Here is a 26,101-nt window from a genome sequence, read left to right on the forward strand (position 1 = left end):
CGGCCAGAGCGCACCCTGACGCCCAGCAACGTCTGGGTGTCTTTTGACCCATCTGCACGAAAGAGAGAACCCAAATTGCCTGTGAATTCTTCAGAGCCTCCCCTGACCCATCCCCTTATTTCCTTAGCAATAATATGGTCGGTACCTTCCTCTCTTGGGTCACACCCCCTTCGCCCCCCCCCCCCCCCACTCTCTTACCTAGATTCCTTTATTCAGACACAAGAAACAATGCCAGCAGCGTGTATAAATATTGTGCTTTAATGAACTCCTTAAATAGAAATGTCACGACAAAAATATACAATTGGAAGAGACAGGGTGTCTCCCATACCCATGGAAAACTGTAAAGGAAGAAGTAGAAATCGGAATTACAGGAACAGCAAGAGGAGGTGAGAAGGAGGTCTGTAGGCCATCTTGTTGACACTGATAAATGGTATCTCTGATCTCACAATTTACCAGCTCAGTATCCAAAATTTCCATCCAAAAGGGATGGCATTGCCCTGAAAAAAGGATGCGATCATATTCTGGATTGTTTTTGTTTGTGTTCGTTTCTTAATTCTTCAAATCACAAGAAACTATTTAAACCAAACAGGGCAGAGTAAGAGTTGGATAAGGTCAGCACCACCCATCTGCAATGGAAACTCAAGTCAGTGAGCTTGTTTAAGGGCTGGCATATGAAAGCTGAGGCAGCAAGACCAGGTAAGAAAATTGAAGGATTAGACAAAACTCTCCCTCACCCCAGACCACCCTCTGCCCTGCCCATGAGAAAGCCAGCAATTTCAACGGGACTGGGACATAATGGTATTTGGATTTCTTTTCTTGGAGTGATCCTCAGGAGATATTCTTGGTGTCCATTTCCTTAATAACTCCTGAAGATGGGCTAGCTCAGCCTGAAGGCCAGAGATCGTGGGAGCTGAGAGTCCCATCTGGGGAGGGGGTGAAGAGAGGCAGAGAGGAATATTATTTTAGCTGCAGCTCTCTGCTCCTGGCATCCTTAATTCTCTTTCCCCCTCCAACTATGCCCTAGTTTCCACTTGATATTAGTCGCAAGCAGTTTCCCCACACTCCCAGACCTATCCACTTTGATACCAACAAGAATGGTACCTCATTTCCCAGACCCCCAGCCCTTTCCCTTTCCAGCTCCTGGAAATATCTGGTTTCTCCTAGAACTTCTGGTTCAGCAGTCAGGCCCCTTCTCCCACTCCCAGTCCCTGTTTTTCCTTCTCACCTGGACCTCAGGCCTTCCCCTCAGGTAGCAGCGTCTCCAGAGCCTGATTTGGGGTCCCAGATATCCAGGCAGCAGCAGCCCTGGGGGTAAAGGGCAAGCTCCCCAATGTGAGGGGAGCCCCCACTCCTGATCAGCCAGGCTTTCAGAGGAGATAGCAGGTCGAGGGAGCCAACGAGAAGAGACTGCCAGCAGGGAGGGACTGTCCCGCCAAGGACAGAGCTGATTCAGGGGGGTCAGGGCCCCTCTAGAGAAGAGCCACACGGAACTGGGGGGCCCAGGAACCATGAAGCTTGGCTAAGGAGGAAAGGGAAATCAACTGACAACCTAGAAAACTGATGACCCCAGTTTCCCCAAACTGGGTCAGGAAGGAATGTCCAGCTGCCACTCACTCAACACTGCACGTGTGATCAAAGTACCAGCCTCCGCCCTAGAACTCTTTATCTGCTCTCCTTATTAGCCTTCAGACTAGGCCTCAGGACTGATTCAAGTTGATTTTAGGGAAACATAAAAATGTTTGCGTGAGACAGGAAGACTAATAAGGATGAGGAGGACAAAAAAGATGCTTTATGTTAACTTTAGGATTTCTGTCTTCCTGGGGACAGTCAGGTACTATAAATGCCAGCTAACAGAAGAGGAGTGAGGACCTCAGACACTGTCTTTTCACTTCTCACCTAGTGGGATGAGCCTGTGAGAGAGTCAGAAGAATTTAGGAACTTTAGACACCTCACCTGCTGTCTAGGGAGCCATGAATCTGGGCAGTGTTCTGGGTCATAGCCAAGATTATGGAACTGTAGTATCTGTTCCTTGCTGTAGCGTAAGTCCCAGTCCCAGACAGATAGCTGTGGGTTAACAGAGTTCCCAGCTGGGGGCTGGGAGTACCCTGCAGTATAGACTTGTGTATAGGTGTTGAACTGGATAGAGGAAACAAGAAAAGGATGGTTAAACAAACAAAAATATATAATCCTTCTCCCAAGTCTAGAGAGAAATCATGAAATTCTCATCTCTTAAGAATCAGATATAGGGTGAAAGTCCCATTCTGAAAGTGAGCATCAACCTCCCCCTTTCCCATCCACAGACCTCACTTTTCATAATCAAGACTAAACTTCAGAGAGTAGTGGGGTTTTCTGGGGGTTTTTTGGGGGGGCGCACTGCACAGCTTGTGGGATCTCAGTTCCCCAGCCAGGGATTGAACCTGGGCCACGGGAGTGAAAGCCCAAAATCCTAACCAGTAGCCCACCAGGGAACTCCCAGAGAGTTCTTCTTAATGGGGGGAAAAAAAGACAAGTCAAAAATGGAACTCACTGACCTGTCCACTCTGCTTTCCACGCTCCCAGGGAGTGTCTCTCAAGAATGTAAGGGTGTCAGGAACCCTGACGCTGTCATGAAGAGCAAGAAGGAAGAACTCAGAGAATTCAAACTCAGCTGGAGACTGCTGGAGGAGCTGCCAGACGCAATCAAGGAAGAGGAGAAACACTGGGGCCTGAGAAGAGGGAAATTAAGAGGTTGGAAGGGGTTATGGGGACCTAAATGGGGAGGATGACAAAATAACAGGGGATGAGGGGCACAGGAACAGAGGACACTAAGGAGGTCAGGGAGTGGAAATCTCAGTTGAGGTAGGGGGTTGTGGTCCCTCACTCATCTGGGTCTCCCTTCAAGCTTAGCCCAACCTCAGAACCCTTTGGACCTAATTCACCTCCGATGGATTTTACTATTTAATTTTCTCATCCCCGTACTTCTTAATAATACTCTCCCAGTACCCTCCCCAAACATTCTCACCTCTTCACTGGCCCCAGTTCCCCCAAGTCGGGTCAGGAAAGGATGTCCAGCTGCCACCCACTCTCGCTGCACTAGTGATTGGAAGCCAAGCAGTGTCCGGGCTTCAGGGGCTGAAAGCAGCTGGACGAGTGAAGAGAGGAGGCCATTGAAATCACGATCACCGCGCTCTGGGTGATAAAGAGGGATAAGGGACAAAGAAGGAAGGCCAAGAAACTAGGGCAGAAGAGAGTGAGAAAAAGAAATATGGCAAGAGGAAGTGAGCAGCACAGAGGGGGAAAGTTTGGGGTAAGTAGGATTGAGAGGGCACATAAAAGTGAAGAGAAAACAAAGACTTTGAGTGATTCACTTCATACACTCCACCGAGATAGAAATACCCAGCTTCACATGTAGGAAGCAGAATCATAAATGTCCAACCAGCTTCCACATTTTCCTTCCCACCCCAACCCCAATCCCCATCCTCTGATGGAAGGACAGGAACAGAGGGCTGAGAACCCCTCTGTTAGGGACCACAAGCTTAGTGGGGAGGCAGAAGTAGCACTGAAGGATGAGTTAGAGCTGATGGGTAGTTCCTAGTAAAACGAGAGGATGCTAGCACTGGGAGGGGACAAGGAAGCTTTATAGGTCTCCCTCCCTGAGCAGAATCCAGTCAGGTGAGTAAAGAGAAAAGGCAAGGAATGGAGTGGGTTGGCCCAAGAAACTCACCTTGAAGTACTACAGAGCGAACCCTGGATGTCACTAAGACTGAGATGTCACTAGCCTTTCGAAGACAAGACCTGGAGGAGTGGGTGAGGAAGAGAAGGGGAGAATAACAAGCCTGGAGGAAGGGAATGATGGGTCAGGGGATACAACAGAGACAGACTCCCAATTCCTTCCCCCTCTCCTTCTAAGGAGAAACAAATAACAGTCTTCTTGGGGAACCAAGGAGAAGAGTTAATGGAAGACCATTTAGGAGTCAGAGGGAGTACCTGACGTAGTCCAACCATCGTGTTCCATCCAGAGCTGAGAGCCATTTATCCTCAGCCACAGATGAATCTGAGAGAGAGTAGAGGAGTCAGAAGGGCAAAGAGATCAGGAGAACTGGGAGTTCAGGATCCAGAATTAAGAAGGGTCAATAATAAGTTGGGTAGTGGTTGGGTCTGGGGTTAGGAATGAGAAGTAACTATAAATGGCTATGAGGTTTCTACAATTAAGTTGTGGCGATGGTTGTACAACATTGTATATACAATGAAATGCATTGAATTGTACACTTAAGATGGGTGAAGGGTGAATTTTATGGTACATAAATTATATCTCAATGAAGCTGTTTAAAAAAAAAGAATATCTCGGGGTCAAAAAGACAGGAAATCAGTGAGTCTGTGGGAGATGGGAGTTGAGTAGAAAACTAAGGATCAGTGGGTTGAAGGGGTACTCATCCACAGCAGGCAAAAGGGTAAACCAGGTTAGGGTCAGCAGACCTAGAGATGGGGTAAGGGGTCATAGTTTATCTCACCAGGCAGGCAGAGGGCCCTCAGCCTCAGGTGGGCAAGTTGGACGTCTGCAAGACTGGGGAGCTCATCCATAGTGTCTACCAGGACAACGTCTGAATGCCCAGCCTGGAGCATCGACTCCACTACTCTGGAGGGGAGAGAGTCAGAAAGTAAGGGAAGCTGTCTGCCCTGAATATCTAACGCTTGATTCTTCTCATCAAACCTCCCCTCACCTGATATCATCCTTGTTGGGGTCACTGGCTGTATAGAAGCCACCACAGCGGAGAAGATCACTACCCCCAGGGTGATGCCAGGACAGGCGCTTCATGTGGATGAGAGAAGGATCATTGAGGGAGAAACTCCTAGCCCCACCCTACCCTTGCCCCCACACTGACCTCACAGGGATCCCCTCCCTCCACAATGACCCGTAACCTCCCATGACCCTCTAATTCCCAACCGTTACCCTCACCCTCACACTGACCGGTCCACGGCTCTGATGGAAGTGGCCAAATGCTCTCCTGACCTCACTGTCCAGAGTTCGGTTAGGGACCCAGAAGTAACGGGGGAGGCTGTGAAATTGAGAGTTATGTCACAGCTTGGCTCAGTGACCTCATTATAATGCGAACCTGTTATTACAAGGAAGCTGCTTAGGAGGGGATCATTCCAAGGGATCTCAAGTTTAGAGATCTAGGAATTAAAGGGGATAGCTTTGCGGATGTCCTAGGAGGCTGGAGTTTGTGGGAAGTCCTAGTTTTAGAGGATCAGAGAAGTGTGGGAAGATTGAGGGGGCAGCAGGGGTTGGGTGGACTGGGGGATCACCTGGTGGCTACGTCGAACCTCTCGTTGACAGTGCTGACCCTCCAGCCCCTGGCCCCCTGCTTTTTTCGCTCAATCTCCCAGTCTTCTGATGTCTCCAAGAGGGGAATAGGTGGTTTTCTGGAACCAGAACTCTGGCCTAGGGCAGGAGGGAGGCACAGAGGAGGAGGAAGAGGAACCAGAGCCAGCTCAGCTCTTTTGCCTTCAGCCAGCTTCTACTTTTTCAGACTCTCTACCCTTTCCTTATCCTAAAGCCCCCACACTCACCAGCCTTGCTCAGGGTTATCCCTGCATACTGTTGGGCTTGACTGTTCTGAGCTCTGGCTTGGACAATGGCCATGGTCACCTGTAGAAGAAAGGACATCCCATCCTTTGTCTCAGACTGAAGTGAAAAGAAGGAAATAGGGCTCATGTGTTGCTCCACTGTCTTTGCTGCCAATAGAGAAGAAAAGCGAAGACAATCCCTAACGAAGGGAGCTTCCACAGGTCATGGGGACTGGAGTCAGGGGAACACATTTAGGACCAGAGAATGACAGAATGGTAATTCTGGGAGGAATCTTGGGGATAATCTTATGCAACCCTCCCTGTTTTTCAAAGGAAGAAACTTGTCCGCAGTTACACTCCTGATAATTGGCAGAGCTGGGCTAGAATTCAGGCCTTTACTCTCATTATACTATCATTTTAGTCACTCCTTGAGAAGAGAAGCAGAGAGAATGATGAGAGGGATCTTGGGAGACAGGGGACTATTGGGAATTTCCAGGGAAAGGATGCCAAGGTTCTAAGGGGAAGAGGGGTCCTTGGGCTGGAGGCCTCTTACCTGAAAGGCCTGTGGCTCTAGTCCTCCAGCCTCAAAACCAACTCTGAGTAGCCGGAAGTCTTGGCCATGAATCAGAATCTCCTCAGGGATAAATTTAAGCAGGGACCCTGGACGGAGGAGCTGGACTCGGGACAGGCCATTCACTGAAGTCAAGAGAGAGTGGAGTGAAGTAAGTCAGAAAGAGAAAAAAATACCGTATGCTAACACATATATATATATGGAATCTAAGAGGAAAAAAAAAAAAGGAACCTAGGGGTAAGATGGGAATAAAGACACAGACCTACTAGAGAATGGACTTGAGGATATGGGGAGGGGGAAGGGTAAGCTGTGACAAAGTGAGAGTGGCATGGACATATATACACTACCAAACATAAAATAGATAGCTAGTGGGAAGCAGCCGCATAGCACAGGGAGATCAGCTCGGTGGTTTGTGACCACCTAGAGGGTGGGATAGGGAGTGTGGGAGGGAGGGAGAGGCAAGAGGGAAGAGATATGGGAACATATGTATATGTATAACTGATTCACTTTGTTATAAAGCAGAAACTAACATACCATTGTAAAGCAATTATACTCCAATAAAGATGTTAAAAAAAAAAAAAAAGAGCTAGAGAGCGGTACAGCCATGGATCAGGGTCCCTCTAGGAGGAACTCTTCCAGCCCATCCCACTCCATCCACTCAGGCTGTCCTCTGAAAATAAAGGAAGGATGAGGGGTTCCAATACTCCCAGTGAGCCCCTTCACCAAGCTCCCACACTTACCAGCCTCTAATCGCCCAATGTTGGCCAGGGAAAAATCATACTCACTGCTCAGGGGAGTCTCCTAGAGGAAGCACATGAACTGATGCTAAAGACATCTGAAGTCTCATTCTTTGTCCTACCTTGGCAGCCCTAACCTCCCTAGAGATGGTCCCCATGGACAATTCCTGATACTCTCAGAAGACAGCCCTTAAGCATAACTCTCACTTTCTCACTTCCTGTAATGTTTGTCTACATCTTCTAGACTCCCCTACCCACTTCCCACTAGTTGTCCTTTGCGCTGCCCTAACCTTCTCACCTCACTCCGCTGCCATCCACAGGGCTGGAAGGTGACCCTCAGGTTGCTGCAGATCAGGGTTCCAGGCAGTTCAGGTTCCAACCCTTTCCTCACCCCTGGGGCCCATGCTAGGATCTGCTCCCCTGCAGGGCAAGAAGGGAAGCCAGGTTATGACTGTTCCCAGTATTGCCCACACTTGTATACACCCACTCCTCTCAGACAGGAGGATCTAAAGAGGGAAGATTAAGATCCTCCCCTAACCCCACTAGAATGAAAGCTTAGGAGGAGAGAATTTATATTCTTTTACTCTAGAGCCTAGAAAGTGCCTGGGACATAGTAGGCACCCAAATATTTATTGAATAAGTAAATGAGAAGAAGAGTAACAGGGTCAAGAAAACAGAGGGACCATCAAGGTCCAAGCTCCCAGCCAGCCCTGGACAGAGAAGAGAGCAAACCTCAGGCAGAAGCACTTTGAGCCAGGAGAGGAGTACAGAGGTACCTTTGGTGAGGTTTGAAACAAGGTCTGAGGAGCATGAAATTTGGAGGAGTCTTTGGAGATCAGAAGTATTGGAAGGGCATTATTACCTTGGAGGCATCCAGAGGCCAGGCAGCTGCCAAGCTGATGACTCCTGGGCTCTGGCATCCCACTCCCCTGGACAGACTTTGGTCCAGAGAGCTGCGAAGGGTGTAGGGTTAATCCCTAGGCCTCTCCAATCCTGGGGTCTGGGGTTACTTCAGCAACCACCTCTGGAGGCCTACACTCAGACACTCAGGATAAACTGAGATCAGTGGCTGTGGGGAGCTCAGCACGGTGCGGCGGTGGGGGGGGGGGGGGGGGTTGGCAGATAGTTAAGGGAGGAGCTGGTTAATGGATAATGAGACAATGAACTTGAAACTGCAAAAAAGACCAAGCTCCATCAACTGAGGTTGATATGAGACACACCCTCCTCCTCCTCTAGATCCTTTTCTTCCCTCTTTCTCCACACCATCCCCATTCACACCCTCTTGCCAATGCCCCCCTCGCGCAAGCCCGTTTCCTCTCCTTACCCCCATCTCTGGCTCCTCCTTCTGGGGGGTGACGTTGAAACTCTGGCCCCGGCCCCCCCACCACATTTCTCTGGCTCCATCCGGGGATGGAGCGGTCAAGGGTGGGAAACCTCGAGGATGCTCAAGCCCCTTGGGGAGAGGCTGAATCTTGTAGATGGGAGGAGGGAAGTCAGGGAGAGGGGCAGGAGGAAGATTCAAGGGAAAGGAGCATTTAAGGTGCAAGGAGCACGCTTTGGGGTCTTTTGAAAGGTGTGTCCAGCCCAGCTAGAGAAGGCTCCTCGGAAACTTCAGTCGACTCTGGAGAGGGCGGGAGAGATGCCCAGCCCCTTAAAGGAGAATACACACAATTTTGGAAAAGTGGAGAGGAAGTGGAGGAGCCTAAGAAAGGTGAGGAAAAAATGGGGGAGTGAGAAAATACCCAGATTCCCCGCTTTACCCCAAACCCAGATCCTATTGTCTTCCTGTTCATGAGCATTGGAGACTGTTTGAGGGGAGCAGTAGTGCCAAATATTAAACTGGAATCATTGGGCCACTTCCCTGGACTCTCACTGATGGCTTCCCTGGGAAGCTGTTTTTGTTTTTTTGTCTTCTTAAAGGGGGTGGGGGTGGGGGGAATGTTAAAGTAGTGCAGACTTCCTTGCTGCCTCCCCTTACAGACCTAACAGAAGTGGTTGAGAAGAAATTTATTAATGGAAATTGGCCCTCAGGGTATTTTTGCCTGGGGAGGGAATTAGGGAGGAGGGTGAGTTAAAGTGTTTTTGTGTATCCTTCTCCAGAGAGCATGAAACATATCTCATGTGAAGGGTCCAGTGGAAAAGTAGGGAGAGAAATTGAAACATCTGCAGGATACAGACACAGGTACAGGTATGTTTACATGCAAGTTCTGGTGGTGGGGGTGGGAGGCTCAAGGAAAAGATCCACTTAATCCAACACACACACACACACACACACACACACACACACACACACAACCAGCTGGAAACTAGGGCCCATTCCAGGTACAGGAGCCCTCCCTCCAGCCCAGACATCAGATCTCCAAGTTAATGATTCATGTTAAGGACTTTGAAGGCTGAGGGTTGGAAACCTCTGTTAAGTGCAACAGTCCCATCCCCCCACCCTCCCCCTTGCAACCCAAGAAGCAAAGATGGGTGGGGAGGGCACTAGGAGGGAAGTAAAGGAACTGTAGGCAACGGTGACTGGGGGTAGGAACGCAAAACTCTAACTTTAGGTATGAAAAAGACAGAAAATAAAATACAAAGTAATGAATTCACGAGCTGCTGTTTTATTGATTTTGAGTTTGTACAGAGGCAGCAATTCTTAGGTGGGGGCCCCAGTTTTCTAGTGACAACTCTCTCTTCCCCCCACCAGCACACACACCCTTCCGGCCTCAGCTTTAAAAGTTCCCTGTCTTGGCTGCAACTGTGGAAATAGTGAAGATATTCTGAGGCAGGGAGTCAGTCTGGAACAGAGAGGCATACACCTGCTAGGAAGGTAGCCCAGAAGCCTGATTCTAGAAGTCTTAAAAGCTACCAAGCCCCGCCACCCCCACCTGCATTCCATCAGCCTCAATCTCTTGGGGGGAAGAAAATATTTCCCAAGGTCTGTGGCAATAGGAAGAGCTGTGTACCACAGTTTAAAAATCCATTATCCACTTTCCTTCTCCCCACCACCCTTCATTCAAGAGCCTCATTCTATTCTTTAATACTTGAGGTGTAGGAGCAGCAGAGGAATACAGAGAAAAAACATCAGGGGAATGGTGGAAGGTCACAGGCAGAAAAAAGATGGGTGACTTGGATCAGCACCTCACCAGGAATGCAAAGAGGGCAGCAGCTGAGGGTTAAGTAACAGGAGGATCCCCTCTGTCCATTCTACACACACCCAGTAGAGGTTTAGTGGATGAAAGGAAGGGTGAAGAGGCAAGGGGCTGTATCAGATTTTTCCATTTTCAGAATCCTGGTCTGGTTGCAGGTTTGTGCCAGGAGTGAAGGCTGCTGGGAGGGGCAGCTAGAGGAAGGAGGTGGAGCTGTGTGACTCACAAGATGAGTCACAGATCCAGTTATAAGCACAGAAAAGAGGCCAAGGTCCTCCCCACCCCCACTCCTCTCTGCGCCACTGTCAGCCAGCTTCCCTTTCTCTTTTCTACTGCCCCTTACCCAAGTGGCCAGTGAAGGGAGGTGGCATGGAGAAAGTCTCCATGGGGGATGTCATATTTTGCTAGTCAACTTAAGTTCAGGAGGCAAAACAGCCTGTAATTTGCAGACCAGGTATCTACAAAGTGAAAGAGACAGACTGCCTACATGAGTCACTGAATCTGTTGTTGAAGGGCCTGGAGGGAAAAGGAAATTAGAAAAATCTGGGGTGCAGGTGATTCCAGGCCGAGAAGGGGCTTCTGATTCTGTCTTCTCACCTCTGGTTGTGTGTCTGGGGCACTGACTCCTTAGAGAAAGAAGAGAACACAGAGTCCAGAGGTGTCCGAGTAACTGGGGACAATTATCTTTGAACCTCCTTTATTGGGAAAGATAAAATGTGACTGGAACCTTGGACATGTGGCTGTTTAGAAAGTAGTAAGAATAGCAAAAGCTAGGTTCTCAGAATTCATTCAGCTCCATTCTTTCCAGCTCAGTATCATTCTCAAATATACAACAAAAAGTCATTGCTAATTTCTGTTGTGTTCGTCTGTGAGCTTTAGTTTCACTTGAGAAGAAACAGCCAACAGGAGAGGGAAGGAACTTCCCTCCAGGCCCTGTACAGCACTGAGTTAAACACCATCCGCACTCCATAAAGAGACTGAATCTTAAAAAAAAAAAAAAACAACAAACTTTTAATATAATCTTTTACTTTTGTTTTAGAATCCAGTGTGAGGGGAAAACGTTTGGTTAAATCTTATAACTCTCAATAAAACCAGCATAGATTAAGGGAGGAATTTGGAGGCCTCTCCTATTGTATACTTGCTCCATCAGGGCTGAGATGGAGAACGTAGGGTGGAGGGGTAGCACTGTCTTAAATCAAAAGGGGAAAAATAAGAGGCCTGAAAAATCTTCCCTCTCCAATAAAAACCTCAGTAGGTACCCCAGTGCCTGGATTAAAGGAACTAGGTGCACTTATTTAAGCCTGAGAGATATCATCCCTCATCCAGTGTTGAGGGGTCTGCCTCCCCCCTTCACCCACACCCTCCTTAACTAAGGAGTTTGGCTCATTTTGAGTGCACATCATGTACTCTTCTCCTCCCTTTTCCCCAACACAGTAATTGCATGAGCTTGCCTCTTCCACCCCCTCATCCTCCCCAAATACCATAAACCAACTAGAGTCTGTCTTCATTTTGCAGGCATTATTTTTTCACCACCCTCCCATTCCACAGCCCTCTCAAAGGATGAAGCAAAACAAACTTTACTCACCCCTATGGAAAAACATCCATTGACTCAGGGTCCCTCATCTTTAGAATAAAGAGGGTGTTTTTTTTTTTATGTGTCAATAAATAGTTACCTTCCCAAATTAAAAAAAGAAATGTATTTCTTAATGAAAAAGCTAGAGGGTCTAAATAAAGCTCTATTTTACCATATTCACCCCTAGGCCACCCACCAGAATTTCCACCTTTTTTATTTGAAAAGAAGTCAAAAGCAATTGGGATTGATTCATTTATAAATCAGAACAAAAGCAAACATGACACAAGGTTTCCGTTTTTGTTCATTTGTCCTCAGTTTTTAAAAACAAAAGTATTAACTAGAATCTAATAACAGGTCAAATCCAAACACAGCAGTCCAGTGGAGAATCAACTTTCCTGGTTTTATTCTCTGGGAAAGTCCCTGGTCTGTTTCCATTTCTATTGGTCCAGGCCAAAATCCTATGATATAGATGGATGCCTATGGGAAAGCTAGGTGAGCTATGCAAATTCTTGGTGTGGGTTTGAGCCACCTGTTGTTTGGGTGCATGTTAGGGGATGAAGTTCATAAGGTGGTGGTCTCACCAGTGCTGTTCTAACCCCGGAAACAGGGTAAGGTGAGCAAGGCACTCACTTTGGGCACAAAATTTAAGGGGTGCCCCAAAACCCAGTAACCAAGATACTATTTTAACACAGTATATTTTGAAAATCAAAACTAATGTAAAAAAATCCACAATGACTAAAGTATCAAAATTTTAAATAAAGACAGGATTCAACCCGTACTTGCTCAATTCAGTGTTCCTACCCTCACTCTAACCCCAGTCCTGTTGGATTCTGTCTTTTTTAAGATTCTGATATTTTGCTTGTCATGGATTTTTTGCATTAATTTTTAAAAATACTGCATTAAAACAGTATTTATCTTGATTACTAAGTTTTTGGTATCTCCTTAAGTTTTGAACCTGAGGGGCGTGCTTGTCTCACACTAGTCCCAGTCCTGCCCAGAAATATATACATACCCTCCACCCTCCTTTGGAACCTATCTCCTTTGACCTCATCTCATTGCTTCCTTAACACCAGGTTTGTTTTCAAATAAAAGCCTAAGAATTAACAGCCATGGAAATTATTAAATCAACAATCAGATTTAGAAAATAAGTGACTTTTCAAGTTTGTTGAGGAGAAAGGAAACTTTCTAAATTGTGAGCAGTTCCAATGTATAGGACAGTCTTGGCTGGCTTTGTTACCAAGGAGGAGATGGGATGACAACTTTCCTGATTGGGCAGAAGCAACACAGGGCAAACACGAGTCCCCCTAACACACACACCCAGCCCATGTCTGCCTTGGATCAAATGTGGGGATTACATTCCACAGGATGGTTTATGAGTACATACCTCAAAAGAGAAATCCAAATACAGAAAAATAGGCCCAATTAACACTCTGGACACTTAAGTACACTTATTCCCCTTCCTCATATGCACCCAGGAGTGTATACAATTGCATAGTTGAGTTTTTTTCCCCCCAGAAAAAAAAAATTTAAAGAAAAGGGAAAATTGGCCCAGGATAGGTCCTCCAGTTTAAAGCTCTTAGAAATGGTGCTGGCCAGAGCATAGGCTGGCCAGACTTGTGCTTTGTGCAAAATGCAAAGGAGCTCCCCGCTACTGTGTCCACAGACCCACTCCCATCCTCTGGGGAAAAGGATGGGGGGGGCAGGGGGAAAGGGGGAAACCCAAAAACAGATCAGCTCATTGGGAGTAATCTGTGATCTGTGGTTATAGTTCACTAAAATATATTTCTCTACCTTTTTATAAATTGCCCCTAGCCCCTACCCCAAGTTTCAACATCAGTCCTATTATCAAAAATATCTCTTCTTACAAAGTATTTTTATTATTTTAATAAACTAACCACAGATTAAGGTCAGCTATGGCTTAACAAAAGAAGCCGGGACGTTAAGTTCATTCTCCAAAAGTAGAGAGGAAGGAGAAAGAATCACTTAAATAGGAGGAAAAAAAAATATTTTTTAAAATGTTTTTGCTTGCTGGGGTCTTTTTGTTTCTTTTCTTTAAAAAAAAAAAAAATTCCAAAAAATAAGTTGCTTTCTACAGAAACACAGCAGCAGAGGATGGTAGTGCTCTATTTAGGTTTTTGGTTTTGTTTGAAACAGTCTGGCCAAAAGTCTGTCCTCCTCCCACCCCCCTCCCAAGGCGCACTCAAACCCCAATATGTGGTTATTGCTAGTAGTTAAAAAAAGATCACCTCTGTACCAATTCACCTGGAGAAAATTCAACACACACAGCTGCTCTTCTCATCATTCTCTTGCCTTCCCCAGAGGGAACTTCTGTTGTTGTTGTTGTTTTTTAATAAAATTAAAGTCTTAAAAAAAAAATCACAACCTTCTTAGCTCAGCCGTCAAAAAGGATGAGAAAAAGATAGGGGGCAATTGGCAATCTCCTCCCGAACTAGAAGGGATGACAGATAGCTGTTTAGAAGGAAATCAAACTCAAGAGGAAGAAGATTCCCCTTTTAAGTTTCTCCCTTTCCCATCTCACTAAACTGATTTAAGCCAGCCCCCTCCTAATAAGCATCCATAAGCACATGTTACTGCCTTGTCTTTCCAGATCCTTCAAGAGGAAAAATTTATCCAACACTAAATTTCTACCTTAATTCAACTCAATAGAAAATTTGACTAATTTCCCAGTTTCCCTCCACACTCCCAACTCCACCACCATGTGCTTTTTTCCAACCTAAAAGAACTTTGGTCTGTTTTTTTCTTTTATTGACTGAGAACCTCCTTTGCCAGTTCCTCCCCCAGACTCCTGCCCACCTCCCCACCCCCTCACATCAAATCTTCCCTTACACTTTCCCTTAGGTCCTGGGATGGACCCAAGGGATTATGACACAGAATTACCATCTTTCCCCGCTTGTACCTCCTCAGTACCATTAAGTCAAGATGGGCAAAGGACCAGTAGAGCCCTTGAGGCACCATCCAGCCCTGACCTGCTCTTGCCAGCCTGGCAGCTCTCCAGAGCATACACACTTAAAAGTTTCTGGCCAGGTTCACACAAACATTACTGCATTTGCCCCATCAACATGGAGGCTGGGTCTCATGAGCCAATTAATTGAGCTTAACTTTCTTTGTTTAGCCCCCTTGCCCTCCAGGGTTTCCCCATTCAGAACCTGTGCACCAGCAGCTCCCCACCCGGTTCACGTTCCCTTCTCCTCAGTTCTTCCCTGTAACAGCAGGAGCAGAAGTTGTTTGTCTCAGGGTGTCCATAGAAGCTGCAGTTCGGTTGTTTGCATTTGGTCTGGGTTGGGGGAAGCCCCCGGGGACCTCCAGCCCATCCATCTGGCTCAGGGGGCTCTCTGTAGCCGTTGCTATAGGAATCAGCCACGCGGAAGTGGGGTGGTAACAATGCACCCCTGTGAACTCCATCCTTGGAGTGACTGCCTGGCTCCAGAGAAGGGATGCTGTCCTGATGGGGGTAGGGTCGCCCAGGAGGGCACTGTCTGGGGAAGGTGGCATATGGTGGCAGGCCCCCCCCACATGGCCCCCCTGCCATCTGCCTCCGGGGCTCCTGGCAGTGGACTCCACCCCCAGAAGGTCGAGGGATAGTAAAGCCACCAGGGTAGCCAGTAGACAATGCCACCGCCTTGGACTCTGCTGGAGGGGCAGTCAGCAGCTCCTCCCCGCCATCTGGCTCTGGCTTTTTGGCTGGAGGAGGCCCACTCCCTACCCCTCCATTCATGATCTTCCTCTCTGCCTCCTTCTGCTTCTGCTCTGCCAGGAATCTCTCCTCAGCATCAGAAAGGTAGCGTTGGATCATCTCCTCCTGATATTGGTGACGGTGACCCATCTTCAGGGTTCCAACAAAAATAAACTTCCCCTCCCCTTGCATTGCAATCCTCAAAATGCTCAGGCTTTGCATCACCTCCTGGCTATACTTGCTCCCTCCATTACCAACAGACTCAGATGTGGGCTTCTCAGTTACAGGCCCATCCCCAGCTGCCTCCTCTTTGCCACCCTTCCAACTCTTCAGTGAGTTTTTCTTCTTCTTCTCCAGTGTCTCAGTGCCACTGCTTACCCCCGACCCTGTTCCCATCCCTCCAGGCTTAGAACCCTTGCTGTGCATCAGGCCTCCCATGTTCTTCTTGAGCTTGCTGCCCAAGGTTTTGCCAAAGCTGCCCAGTTTGTTAGCCACAGAATCTGCTCTTTTCTTGTCCTTTTCCCGGTCTCGTTTTGACTTCTCTTTCCGCTTGCTGCCCTCATTGCTGGCAGAACTGCTGCCAACTGACTCCTTGTCTGATTCCCCAGACTCAGGAGTGGACCGGGGCTCATCTCCAGCTGAGGCTGTCGGGGACTCAGGCTGGGCCAGGGGAGCCTGGAAGAGACAAGAAAGTGGTTGACAGATATAGGATGGATAAACAACAAGGTCCTACTGTATAGCACAGAGAACTATATTCAATATCCTGTGATAAACCATAATGGAAAAGAGTATTAAAAAAGAATTTGTATATGTGGATAACTGAGTCACTCTGCTGTACAGCAGAGATTGGCACCACATTGTAAATCAACTATACTTCAATAAAAACAATTTTTTTTAATTAAAAAAAAAAAAAGAATGTGACTGACAGTTATCCCATTGGTTTGGGTTGAGGGAAGCCCCCAGGAACCTCCAGCCCATCCATCTGGCTCACGGGGCTCCCTGCAGCTGTTGCTATAGGAATTAGCCATGTGGAAGAGGGGTGGTAACACCGCTATGAACTCCTTCCTTGGAGTGACTGCCTAGTTCCAGAGAAGGGTTGCTGTCATGACAGGGGAAGGGTCACCCAGGAGGGCACTGTCCTTCCCCAGCTCATCAGCTCTCCCATGAACCAGGGAAAGAGGTATCTAATATCTAACTTTTATCTCACCCCCTGCAATTTGATGCCCTTCTGTAATAAGGGGATACCAAAATGAAGCCTGGATTTTGCTCTTCTAGAACAATGAGCAACTATACAAATATATGGCCTCTGGGTGAGGAGGGAGAATATTCTATAGACACTAGAATGGCCTTTATTATAAATTTCTCTATGCCAAATTCTGCTCAAAATTAATCTCAAGGAAGTCTTGAATAACCACCCCAAGCCTTAACCATTCTGCATCCCCTCAAGTTCTAGACATTCAGCACTGGAGTCCATCAGTTGGCCCTTGCTCCTGTGTTCCTGTTCTATGGATAATAATGACATCCTCAGAACCTACTGTATCAGGAGCCCTTTAAGCTATTCTGTCTCCTCTGGTGCCCAACACAGAGGTCTATGTACAGAGGGCTTGGAACAAAGTAATAACAATCTCAAGTTCACCAAAAAGTTCAGAAAACTTTTCTTGAAGAATGTGTTTTAGTATCAGAAAGAAGAGCCTGGCCGGTGAGAAGATATAGAAAACAAAGGGCACTAACACGTAGAAAGGCAAGAAAAAGTGTCGTTTGGAATTTATCTGATATTTTCTAGGTATTCCTAACCTTGAATCATAAGCCACTACTCAGAAGAGACTCAGAAGGAACCACCACCAGATTTCCTTGTTCTCCCTGACATGAAAATGAGGACATGCAAGGGTGGGGTGGGAGAAGTCCTCACCTGTGCATCCGAGGACACTGGGATCCACTTCACATTCATGTAGCCATGCAGCAGATGCAATTTGACCTCTAGGGACAGGATTACACTGTGAAAAGGAGAAAAAAAGAATTTCAAAATACTGTGACCTTTAAAAAGCAGAGCAGTGTGATCCATTTGGGAGTAGGGTGGGAGAGGGCTACATGGCTGGGAACTCAGACAGGGTTGAGTTTGAATTAGGGCTCCACCAGTTACTAAGCTTTATGACCTTCAGCAAGTCACTTCAACCTCCCTGAAACTCAGGGAGGGGTTGATAATGGGTATAGATAATAATATCTATCCTGCAAGGTTGCTGTGAAGATTAAAATAGTATTTGAAAAGGGCCCAGCACAGTGTCTGGAAACTAGGAAATACTTCTAAACGGCAGCCACTATTATTGTTGTTGCTGTAAGTATTACTCAGAAGGAGCTTTTCATAATTAGGTGAGAACTATTTAAAAAGCCATAAACGCTGGGTTTTTAAATCAAACCGTCTCAGTTGGGTTCAGTTTTAGGAGCCCGAAGAAGGCGGCACTGGCTAAGAGGTAAGGGAGGAGCTTTTACATTCATAAGCTCTTATGGGAAGTTTGGAGGCAGGAGGAAGCCAACTTCTGGGAGGTGGCAGGGGGGCGGAGAACATATTTTTCTTGCTGTTTAAGTTCCAGAAAGGCAAAAGCCCAGACCAAACTGTTTTGGTCAGCTATTTAAAACCCTTCTCATTTGGGCTGGGAGAAGTGTGATTTGATTATCTTGATTTTCTGATCACTGTTTTGGGGATTCTGCAAGAACACTCCTCATACTGTAAGGAGATCCCAGGATTCCCTTGTCTTTCACAGGGAGAAAAGGCAGCTGCAAGAGTCCTGGTGCCCAATCTGTCTCCCTCCTCTCCATCTTCCCAAAGACACTGGAACTAGGATGCGACTGTCTTTGCCTCTGAGCTGAGGAAAAGTCCCCGGGAGACGGACATCGGACATCATATGTGGAAGAGATCGCAGCTACAAAGCAGATAGAAAGGCTAGGCTTGCCTCACCTGGCCAATCGGACATTGTCATTGTCATCTTTGCCCCACTCCCAGCCCTTTCCAGGGTCCACAGCAAAGTGCAAGGGCAGCAGCTTATGCTCTGAATCTGTAAGTGGGATCACAGCTGGGAAGGAAAGAAACATGATCAAGGAGTCTCTTTGAGGAGAGAGGAAGGCAACTGAACACAGACTGACTTCAGTGAAAAGGAGCCTGAACCATACCAAAGGTCTCTAACTGCAGTCACTTCTCAGTTCGTAACATGTGAATTACCTTAGCATTTAAAAACTTAACAGGCAGGTTTTCCCTTGTAACCCAGCACACAATTTAGGCCACTAATCTCCATGACTTCCCACCAGTCATCTAGCACCTATGATGTTCTTGCCAGTTAACGGAGATTCAGGGAATTCAAAGTCATTATCAAGACAAATATAGCAAAGCATCATTTGGAAGGTACTATGACCTTACTGTATTAGCTCTTTACTCCAGAGCAGGGAATACAGGCTGTGTTTTTCTCCAAACCTTTTTTCTTTTTTTAATTTTAAAACCTCTGTATATCTTATAGCTTAGTAAAACAGTATCAACATGCACTGTCTGAGCTTGCATGTCGCTTAATTCTTTCCTCCTACATTCTCTCTCATTTCAGTTTTTCGAAGTGAAAATAAAGCGGACCAAAAGACACCAGAGACACAGACATTGCATTCCGCACCTTGTTCCTTGGCATTCTCCTTCTGTTCCATGGACACAAGTGCAGAAAAGTGGGCCTGATCGTAGGCGAGCACCAGAGGGGAGCGGTGACACTGGCTGGCTGGAACCTCCAAGGGCAGATAGATTCCCCCAAAGGGAATAGGGGCAAATGCTGCAGGAAACCACGGAGATTATTATTAAGGCTATATTCTTGCCTAGTGGGAAATCCCTCCACCCCACTCTGCCAATTGAGCCCCCCTCTCATTCCAACCCATGTTTAATAATTCTTTCCTAAGAAGCCACATCAATTAACCTCAGCTGCTTTACTCTGAATCTCCTGAGAATTTTGCCTTGTTCTAATTTATACCTTGTTTTTTTCCCAAGGGTCTATATAACCCCTTTCCTGCCCTCCTTCCAGTGCTTAGCCCAAGGCTCTGCAAATAGGGCTGCTCAGGGTAGAGTGAGGACTGACTGACTCACCTTCCCCACCAGAGTCCCTCAGCATGGTGTCTGCCACAACAACTATGGGCCTCCTAAGCACGTGGGCAAGGACGAAAACATGGAATTCTTCTAGGCTCTCATACACAGGCTCTTCTGAACTCTCCACCCTAGAGTTGCAGGAGGCGAGAGAGTGGAAGGGGTGCAGTGGCAGGGAGAGGGAAGAAAACAAAACAAGAGACCCATGAAGACCAGCTCTGCAAAGAGGAAAAAACGATATCCCTTCCTTGTTTTCCAGTCTTAAGGCTGTCACACACACAGCTGATTATTTTTTATGCTACCATGGCTGTTTCTACTTCCGTTTCACAGATGGGGAAATACAAGAAAAGAAATATGAAGGTTCAAGAGTTAAAGTAGTGTTAGGAATCGGCACGTAATCCCTCTCTTAATACCCATCTTGTTCAACAACCTTCCCCAATTCTTTGTCCAGTAGCTCAGTGTACAGCTGTGTAGCTTCATCCTGCTTATCACTTTACGCACCACAACGCACACATCACACTCACCATGTCCTATCAAAAAAGGACAAAACAAAACACAACAGGAAAGAAACAAAAATCCCTCCTTCTATGTTCACTTACTTGAAGAACAGCCTCACCCATCTGCTTAGTAGCCTAATCAGAAATCTGTGAAATATTTACTGTTCTTTATATTTCATCTTCAATTAATCACCTGGCTTGACCAATTCCATCTTTTAAGTGTCTCTTGTAACTGTCTCCTCTGGCCTATCTGCAACCCACCACTCTTGCTCACACCCATTACTACTACTCCCCTCCGCTTCATCATCCACTCTGCTGTCAGTGTGTTCAAATACATGAATTTGCTCCCGTCACTCACAAACTCACAATTTAGTGGCTTCCTGCCCCCTAAAGCAATGTTATTCAACATTGGGTGCTTGCTACAAATGCAGATTTCTGGGCCTCACCTCAGTCCAACTCAACTGGACTTCCTTAGGGTGGAAGTCCAAAAATCTGCATTTTAAACAATCCTCCCAGATTATTCTTACGCCCAATAAAGTTTGGATAGGTTATAGTTTTTTAACTTTCTAACTATAGAAAAATTTAAAATTTTAAACATATTCAAAACTAGAAAGAATATTATACTAAACTCTCATGTATCCATCACCCAGCCTCAACGATTATGAACAGATGGTCAATCTCGTTTCACCTAGACCTTGATATATTTTCCTAGGGATGGCCCCCACACCCACCCCACCCCACCAGATTATTCTGGAGCAAATCCTAGACATCACATAATTTCATCCATGAATATTTCAGTTTCAATCTCTAAAAAATAAAGGACTCCTTTAAAAACGGCCACAATAGCATCAATACCATACTTTAAAAACTTAACAATAATGTAAACATTATTCACATTTCCCCAACTGTCTTGTATATGTCCATACATTCCAGCTGGTTGATGTGTCTCTAAAGTGTCTTTAAACTTAGGTTCTTTCTCCCTTTTTGTTTTCTTTGTCTTTATTTATTGAGGAAACCAGGTCATTTATCCTGCAGTTTCCCAAAGTCTGGATAGAATACAATTTTAATTCCTTAGCATGGCACACAAAAATCTGGACGGCCTAGCCTCATCTACCATTCTGCGCCACATACTCTATATTCTGGCAATACTGAACTACCTGTATTTCCTAGAACGTACCATGCTATTACACCCTTCTGTGCCCTTGCCATGGCTTCTCTTCCTCTCCTTCTAACATCCTCTTAGCACAGAGCTCTTTGGACACTGAGGACTCAGCAAAGATTATTTCCTGCTCCTCCAGTTAGACACACTTACCCACCACAGTTGGCTCCATTGGTACCTAGATGCATGCGGGGTTCACTTGAGGCAAGCTTGATCAGCTCATTCCATTCCTTCTGCCACTCATCCTCTGTGTATACCAGCCCCGACTGTGTGAAAGACAGGCAAGGAATATCAAGCAATTAGAGGCTAGGTTCAAGAGGCAATAGCCATTCCAACTCACTCGTGTTACTCCACTCCCTATTCTCTTACCACTTGGCTAACAATTTTTACTACAAAGTCCAATCTCTTCTCCCTTTTATAGTCAGGATCCATGAAAGAATGTCTATGATCACTCACACTTCTTCCATTCTTTTCTGACCCACTGCAGTCTAGCTTCTGTATCTGCCCTCCAGCCTATGCCCCCTCCCTCACCCCCACAAACTACTTCACCTAACTGACTCTAGCAAAGACAATTACCTTCTAATTGCCAAATTCAGCAAACTCTTCAGTTCTCATCTTTCTTAGCCTTCATGTGGCATTTGATCTCCTCAAACTTTCTTTTCGTTTAGCTCACACAACACTACTTTCTCTTACCTCTCTGAACTCTGTCTACCTCAAAAATATTGATGTTGTGTCAATGATTTTAGCCTTGGTTCTTTCTAGGTTATCTTTTCTACTACTATAATCTCATCTACTGCTATCTACATGCTCAGGATTCAAAAATCTTCTTCTCCAGCCCAGATTTCCTCTTAATTTCTATGTTCACATCCAGCTGCCTACTGAAGACTGCCACCTGCCCATGACTACCTCAAACTCTGTGCAGTCAAAACTGAACTTCTGCCTCTTCAAAAACCCTCTCTTCCTGTTTTCCTACCTTTGTAAACAACACTATCACCCAAACACCCAACTAGAAACCAGGGGGTTATCTACGACTCCTCTCCTTTCACCCATCCCATACCTGGGATGGGTGAAAGGATTTACTAACCCTTTAGTCAACAGTTATTAAGCATGAACTACGGCAATGGACCCTTAATTGGTTTTACTACTTCCAGTCATACATTCTTACGATCCGTTTTCTACAATGCTACCAGAAAGATTTTTCTAAAATTAAAATATGATGATGTTTGCTTCCTGCTACAAATTAAGACCTGTCATTACCTCTTAGATACAGTTCAAACTCCTTAAGCATAGCAGAGACTCCACTTCCTGGCTCCCAACCCACTTCTCTAATACCATTTAATTAGTCATAGTTCCTTGAATGCACTGTGTTGTTTTATACTTCTGAGCTTTTGTCTAGGTTGTGCCTTCTGCCTGGAGCAGCCCACTCCATATCCACCTGGTGAATAATTTCTCAACTGTCAGGAAAGAACTCAAGTATCACTCCTCTATGAAGCCCTTCCTAAATCTCCCTGGTACATCAACCACTCACTCCTTCCTTTGTGCTCTCCCTCCTCAAGTGCTATGTAGACTTCTATCATAGAAGTCATAACCTGTTACTTTGTTGCAATTATGTATTTACATGTCCATCTCCTACTACTACTCCTAAGAACCAGGACCATGTTTTATGCAATATGCCTAGTACCTACTATGTGATCAGTAATCAGTAAATACATGCTCAGTAAAACTATTAACTTTTTATTAAAGGAGTAGAAGGAGTAGTACAAACAATCTTAAAATACCATATTGGCTTTAGGATGTATATGATGATTTGGAAGAAAGTCTATATTATTAATTATATTTGACCTATATAAGTGTTAAAATGAGTTTATACTTTAAACACATATTGACATAGTAGAAAGAATCACACTGGAAACATGAGAAGTATCAGAACAAATTTAACAGGAATTAAAGAGCTATTGTGACCACATTTTACTTTAACAATAAAAAAATAGACAAAGCTATTTTCAATGTGTAAAATTCTATCACAGATTTTTTCAACTAAAAATACAAAAGAACAATGCACAGGTTATATATGGGGTGCTCTGGTCACTCTGATAAATGGTCCCTGATACACATTCATGAGGATCTGTCTCCGTCTTGCTCTCACCTATTTTTGTTTGCTGTTTTTATACACACAGCCACTAGGTGGTGTACCCTTCTAGGCTGAAAATGTTCTTACTGTGTTTTACCACCATTTTTAACAACAAAACAAGGAGGCCTGGGAAATCAAAACCAATTTAGTTTGTTTGGTGTTTGGTACTGGCTAAAAGTAGCTCTGCAGTCCGTCACCCCCTTCCCCACCCCACTATAATGCTATGAATGGTGTGAGCTAAAACAATTATCTTGTTTCCATGTGGAACTTTCAATGTGCTGAGCAAAAGGAGTAAAAAGATCAGTCCTTCAATATCTACTATCCTCCAGGCATGTATTTCCATTTGAGGACTTTGAGAGGGAATAGATAGCTGACCAGGAATAGAACTTGGGTATTTCTGGGTCTCCTGGCTAAATACCATCATAATCTAACTTAACCTTTAAAATAGTAACTATAACAGCTTAATATAGCTGGAATTGGGCCTACCTATCCTCTGACTGTGGCTATCACGTCTACTTTACTAGCTGGCATGACCTGGTTTGGTCTTTTCCTGTCTCTGAAGTGGTCAAATCTAAGGTTCAGGTATAGCCTGAATTCAACAATGAGGAAGGCAAACTCTAGGCTGGCTCTAGCTCAGACAAAAAAAGCTCTCCACATAGTCCAGCTCAGCTCACCAGACTGCCAGGGGGTTTGGTGTCAATAAAGAATGCTGTTTACTTGGCCTTGCCCCTGTGCATTTCTTTCCCTCAGGAATCTTCCGGGGCAGACTGGCTGATCAAAGACCGGATTCTGATCTTAATATCATCCTAATTTTAAGGTTGAGTTCTTTATTTTTGAGAAAGAAACATAACACATTCTACTTCCATATTTTAAATCTTGAGAACATAAAATTCTAATAACTGAAACAAACAAAAGTCTGTTAGTTCTATATTATGGCCAGTTATGATAGAGCAATAAAAAGAGAAGGAAAAGAAGCTGGAAATTAAGTTTCTGAAGATATTCCCATATTAATGCCAGAAACACCCAGCTTTATATACATGGCAAAAATAAAAAAGATATACATGAAGAGCAGGAGATAAACATAGAAGACAGAGAACCAGGGCAAAAGGAAATAGGAAGACTCATTATCTTTATTTAACTGTATAACGTCATTATTAAAGGGAAGGGAATCGGCAAACTTTTTTCTGTAAAGGGCCAGACAGGAAATATTTTAGGCTTTGCGGTGGGGCAACGTGCAGCTTCTATATTCTGCTGCTGTAGCACAAACACATGTAAATGAATTGAGTTGGGGAGGCTGTGTTCCAATAAAAAAATTTTTTTAACAAAAACATTTGGTGGGATTTGACCCACAGGCCATATTTTTTTTTTTTTTTTTTTTTGCGGTACACAGGCGTCTCACCGTTGTGGCCTCTCCCATTGCGGAGCACAGGCTCCGGACGCGCAGGCTCAGCGGCCATGGCTCACAGGCCCAGCCGCTCCATGGTATGTGGGATCTTCCCGGACTGGGGCACGAACCCATGTCCCCTGCATCGGCAGGCGGACTTCCAACCACTGCGCCACCAGGGAAGCCCTACAGGCCATATTTTGCCCAGCCCGTTTATAGGAATGGAAAGTACAAACAGTCCAGTGTTACTTTTTTTTTTTTTTTTTTTTTTTTTGGCTGCGTCGTGGTGGTGGGGACTGAACCCGGGCCATGGCAGTGAAACCGCCGGAGTCCTAACCACTGGACCCCCAGGGAACTTCCCAGTATTGCTTTCTTATACGAAAGCAGCCTTAACATTTACTAAATCCCTGAGAAGTACCAATTAAACTCAACTCAACATCTGCTGAACTTCTAATAGAAGTACCATTCAAACTCATGCTTTTACAATTTTTTAACAGATAAACTGAACATACAAAACACGGTATATATGGCCAAAACTATTTTTATGCATTTACATTTCTATAATGGTTGAAAACATAAGTCCTTAAAAATTGGTCTAGCCTTATTATATGCAAAAACACAAAACAACACAAAAATCCTATGAGCTTGTCATATTTCATTTTGCAAAAGACTGCCACTAAAGGCTTATTGAGTGCCTATCGGGTAGAAATGCACAACGTTAGATACCTCCTCTACAAGTCTCCACTTCCCCACACCAGTTCTCATAACTCTATCAGAAGGCATGTACCCTATGGTGGTATCTGAATTTTCAACCATTTCCAGGATTACAAGAGGAGTGACACTGACCTAAGCACCTAAGTAGGAGACATTTCCTACTGGTAGGCACTGAGCATTTCCCCTCGGTAACTTTGGGAAACAAGGTGCTCCTGCCCAAGCTCCCTCACCTCTTTATTCTGCTGAGTTTGCTGCCACCTCCAGCGCCGTTTTAATGCTTCCTTCTCCGCTCCCTTCTCCATTAGTGCGTACAAAGCTTTCCGTAGCATCAAGTCTCGATCATGGAAACCCCACATCCCTATGGCAAGAAAACATTATGGTTAAGACACCCTACCTCGACTCAACTCCACTCATTAATTATGATACACAGACCCTGGCATGAAGGAAATCAGGCTGAAGCCCAGGTTCAAAGAAACCCCTGCTGTGACTTGGGGGAAAGGTAATCAAGAAAGAAAAGATGTTCCTATTCTGGAGGTTCAGAAACTTTGAGAACCTGAAAGTGGGGGATATACCACATCCTACAGACTCCTGACAAGAAGCCTTTACTCGTGATACCAAGTCTAACAAATTAAAATACAGAGTGGGAATTCCCTGGCCATCTAGTGGTTAGGACTCCTCACTCTCACTGCCAAGGGCCTGGGTTCGATCCCTGGTCAGGGAACTAAAATCCCATAAGCCTCGTGGTGCGGCCAATTAAAAACAAATTGTTTTTAATAAATAAAGTAAAATACAGAGTAGCAGCAGATAAGATGGGTCTGGCACATGGTAATCAGCATCAAAGCTTGAGGGGTGGTT

At 45.5% G+C, this 26,101-nt stretch overlaps 2 protein-coding genes and 1 long non-coding RNA gene across 8 annotated transcripts in view; 1 reads left to right on the top strand and 2 right to left on the bottom strand.

The window, feature by feature from the left end:
- Positions 1 to 237: 237 nt before the first annotated feature.
- On the bottom strand, positions 238 to 8,442 carry MTMR11 (myotubularin related protein 11). Of its 4 annotated transcripts, none has more exons than XM_027097733.1 (17): positions 8,180 to 8,441; positions 7,718 to 7,808; positions 7,154 to 7,275; positions 6,904 to 6,919; positions 6,101 to 6,243; positions 5,551 to 5,629; positions 5,287 to 5,422; positions 4,949 to 5,036; positions 4,701 to 4,789; positions 4,491 to 4,615; positions 3,967 to 4,033; positions 3,704 to 3,774; positions 3,002 to 3,168; positions 2,532 to 2,705; positions 1,954 to 2,136; positions 1,226 to 1,519; positions 238 to 923 (listed from the first exon to the last, which is right to left on the bottom strand). In XM_027097733.1, exons 1-17 carry the CDS (start codon positions 8,243 to 8,245, stop codon positions 777 to 779), a joined length of 2,058 nt encoding a protein of 685 aa, XP_026953534.1. In that variant the 5' UTR covers positions 8,246 to 8,441; the 3' UTR covers positions 238 to 776. The 4 variants fall into 4 exon arrangements, with proteins under 4 accessions (XP_026953534.1, XP_026953533.1, XP_026953535.1 ...); XM_027097732.1 differs by having other exon boundaries at positions 6,859 to 6,919; XM_027097735.1 differs by having other exon boundaries at positions 809 to 923; positions 1,226 to 1,305; positions 6,859 to 6,919; positions 8,180 to 8,442.
- A 7-nt stretch (positions 8,443 to 8,449) lies between these two features.
- Positions 8,450 to 18,216, top strand: LOC113615383 (uncharacterized). The gene is made up of 3 exons (XR_003430987.1): positions 8,450 to 8,566; positions 8,956 to 9,043; positions 18,016 to 18,216. It is a non-coding gene; the product is annotated as an uncharacterized LOC113615383 (long non-coding RNA).
- OTUD7B (OTU deubiquitinase 7B) overlaps positions 11,801 to 26,101 on the bottom strand; it is a 53,824-nt gene continuing 39,523 nt past the window's right edge. For all 3 annotated transcript variants that reach the window (XM_027097730.1, XM_027097728.1, XM_027097729.1), the window contains 7 exons: positions 25,477 to 25,604; positions 21,171 to 21,283; positions 19,365 to 19,492; positions 18,907 to 19,056; positions 18,210 to 18,324; positions 17,166 to 17,250; positions 11,801 to 15,931 (listed from right to left, as the gene is read on the bottom strand). In XM_027097730.1, coding sequence (XP_026953531.1) covers positions 14,723 to 15,931; positions 17,166 to 17,250; positions 18,210 to 18,324; positions 18,907 to 19,056; positions 19,365 to 19,492; positions 21,171 to 21,283; positions 25,477 to 25,604 — 1,928 coding nt within the window. In that variant the 3' untranslated portion in view covers positions 11,801 to 14,722. The remainder of the gene's footprint in view (positions 15,932 to 17,165; positions 17,251 to 18,209; positions 18,325 to 18,906; positions 19,057 to 19,364; positions 19,493 to 21,170; positions 21,284 to 25,476; positions 25,605 to 26,101) is intronic.

Source organism: Aethalodelphis obliquidens, unplaced genomic scaffold (assembly GCF_003676395.1).
Source record: "Aethalodelphis obliquidens isolate GAN/ISIS:26980383/991018 unplaced genomic scaffold, ASM367639v1 scaffold116, whole genome shotgun sequence".
In the NCBI taxonomy this organism is placed as follows: domain Eukaryota; kingdom Metazoa; phylum Chordata; class Mammalia; order Artiodactyla; family Delphinidae; genus Aethalodelphis; species Aethalodelphis obliquidens.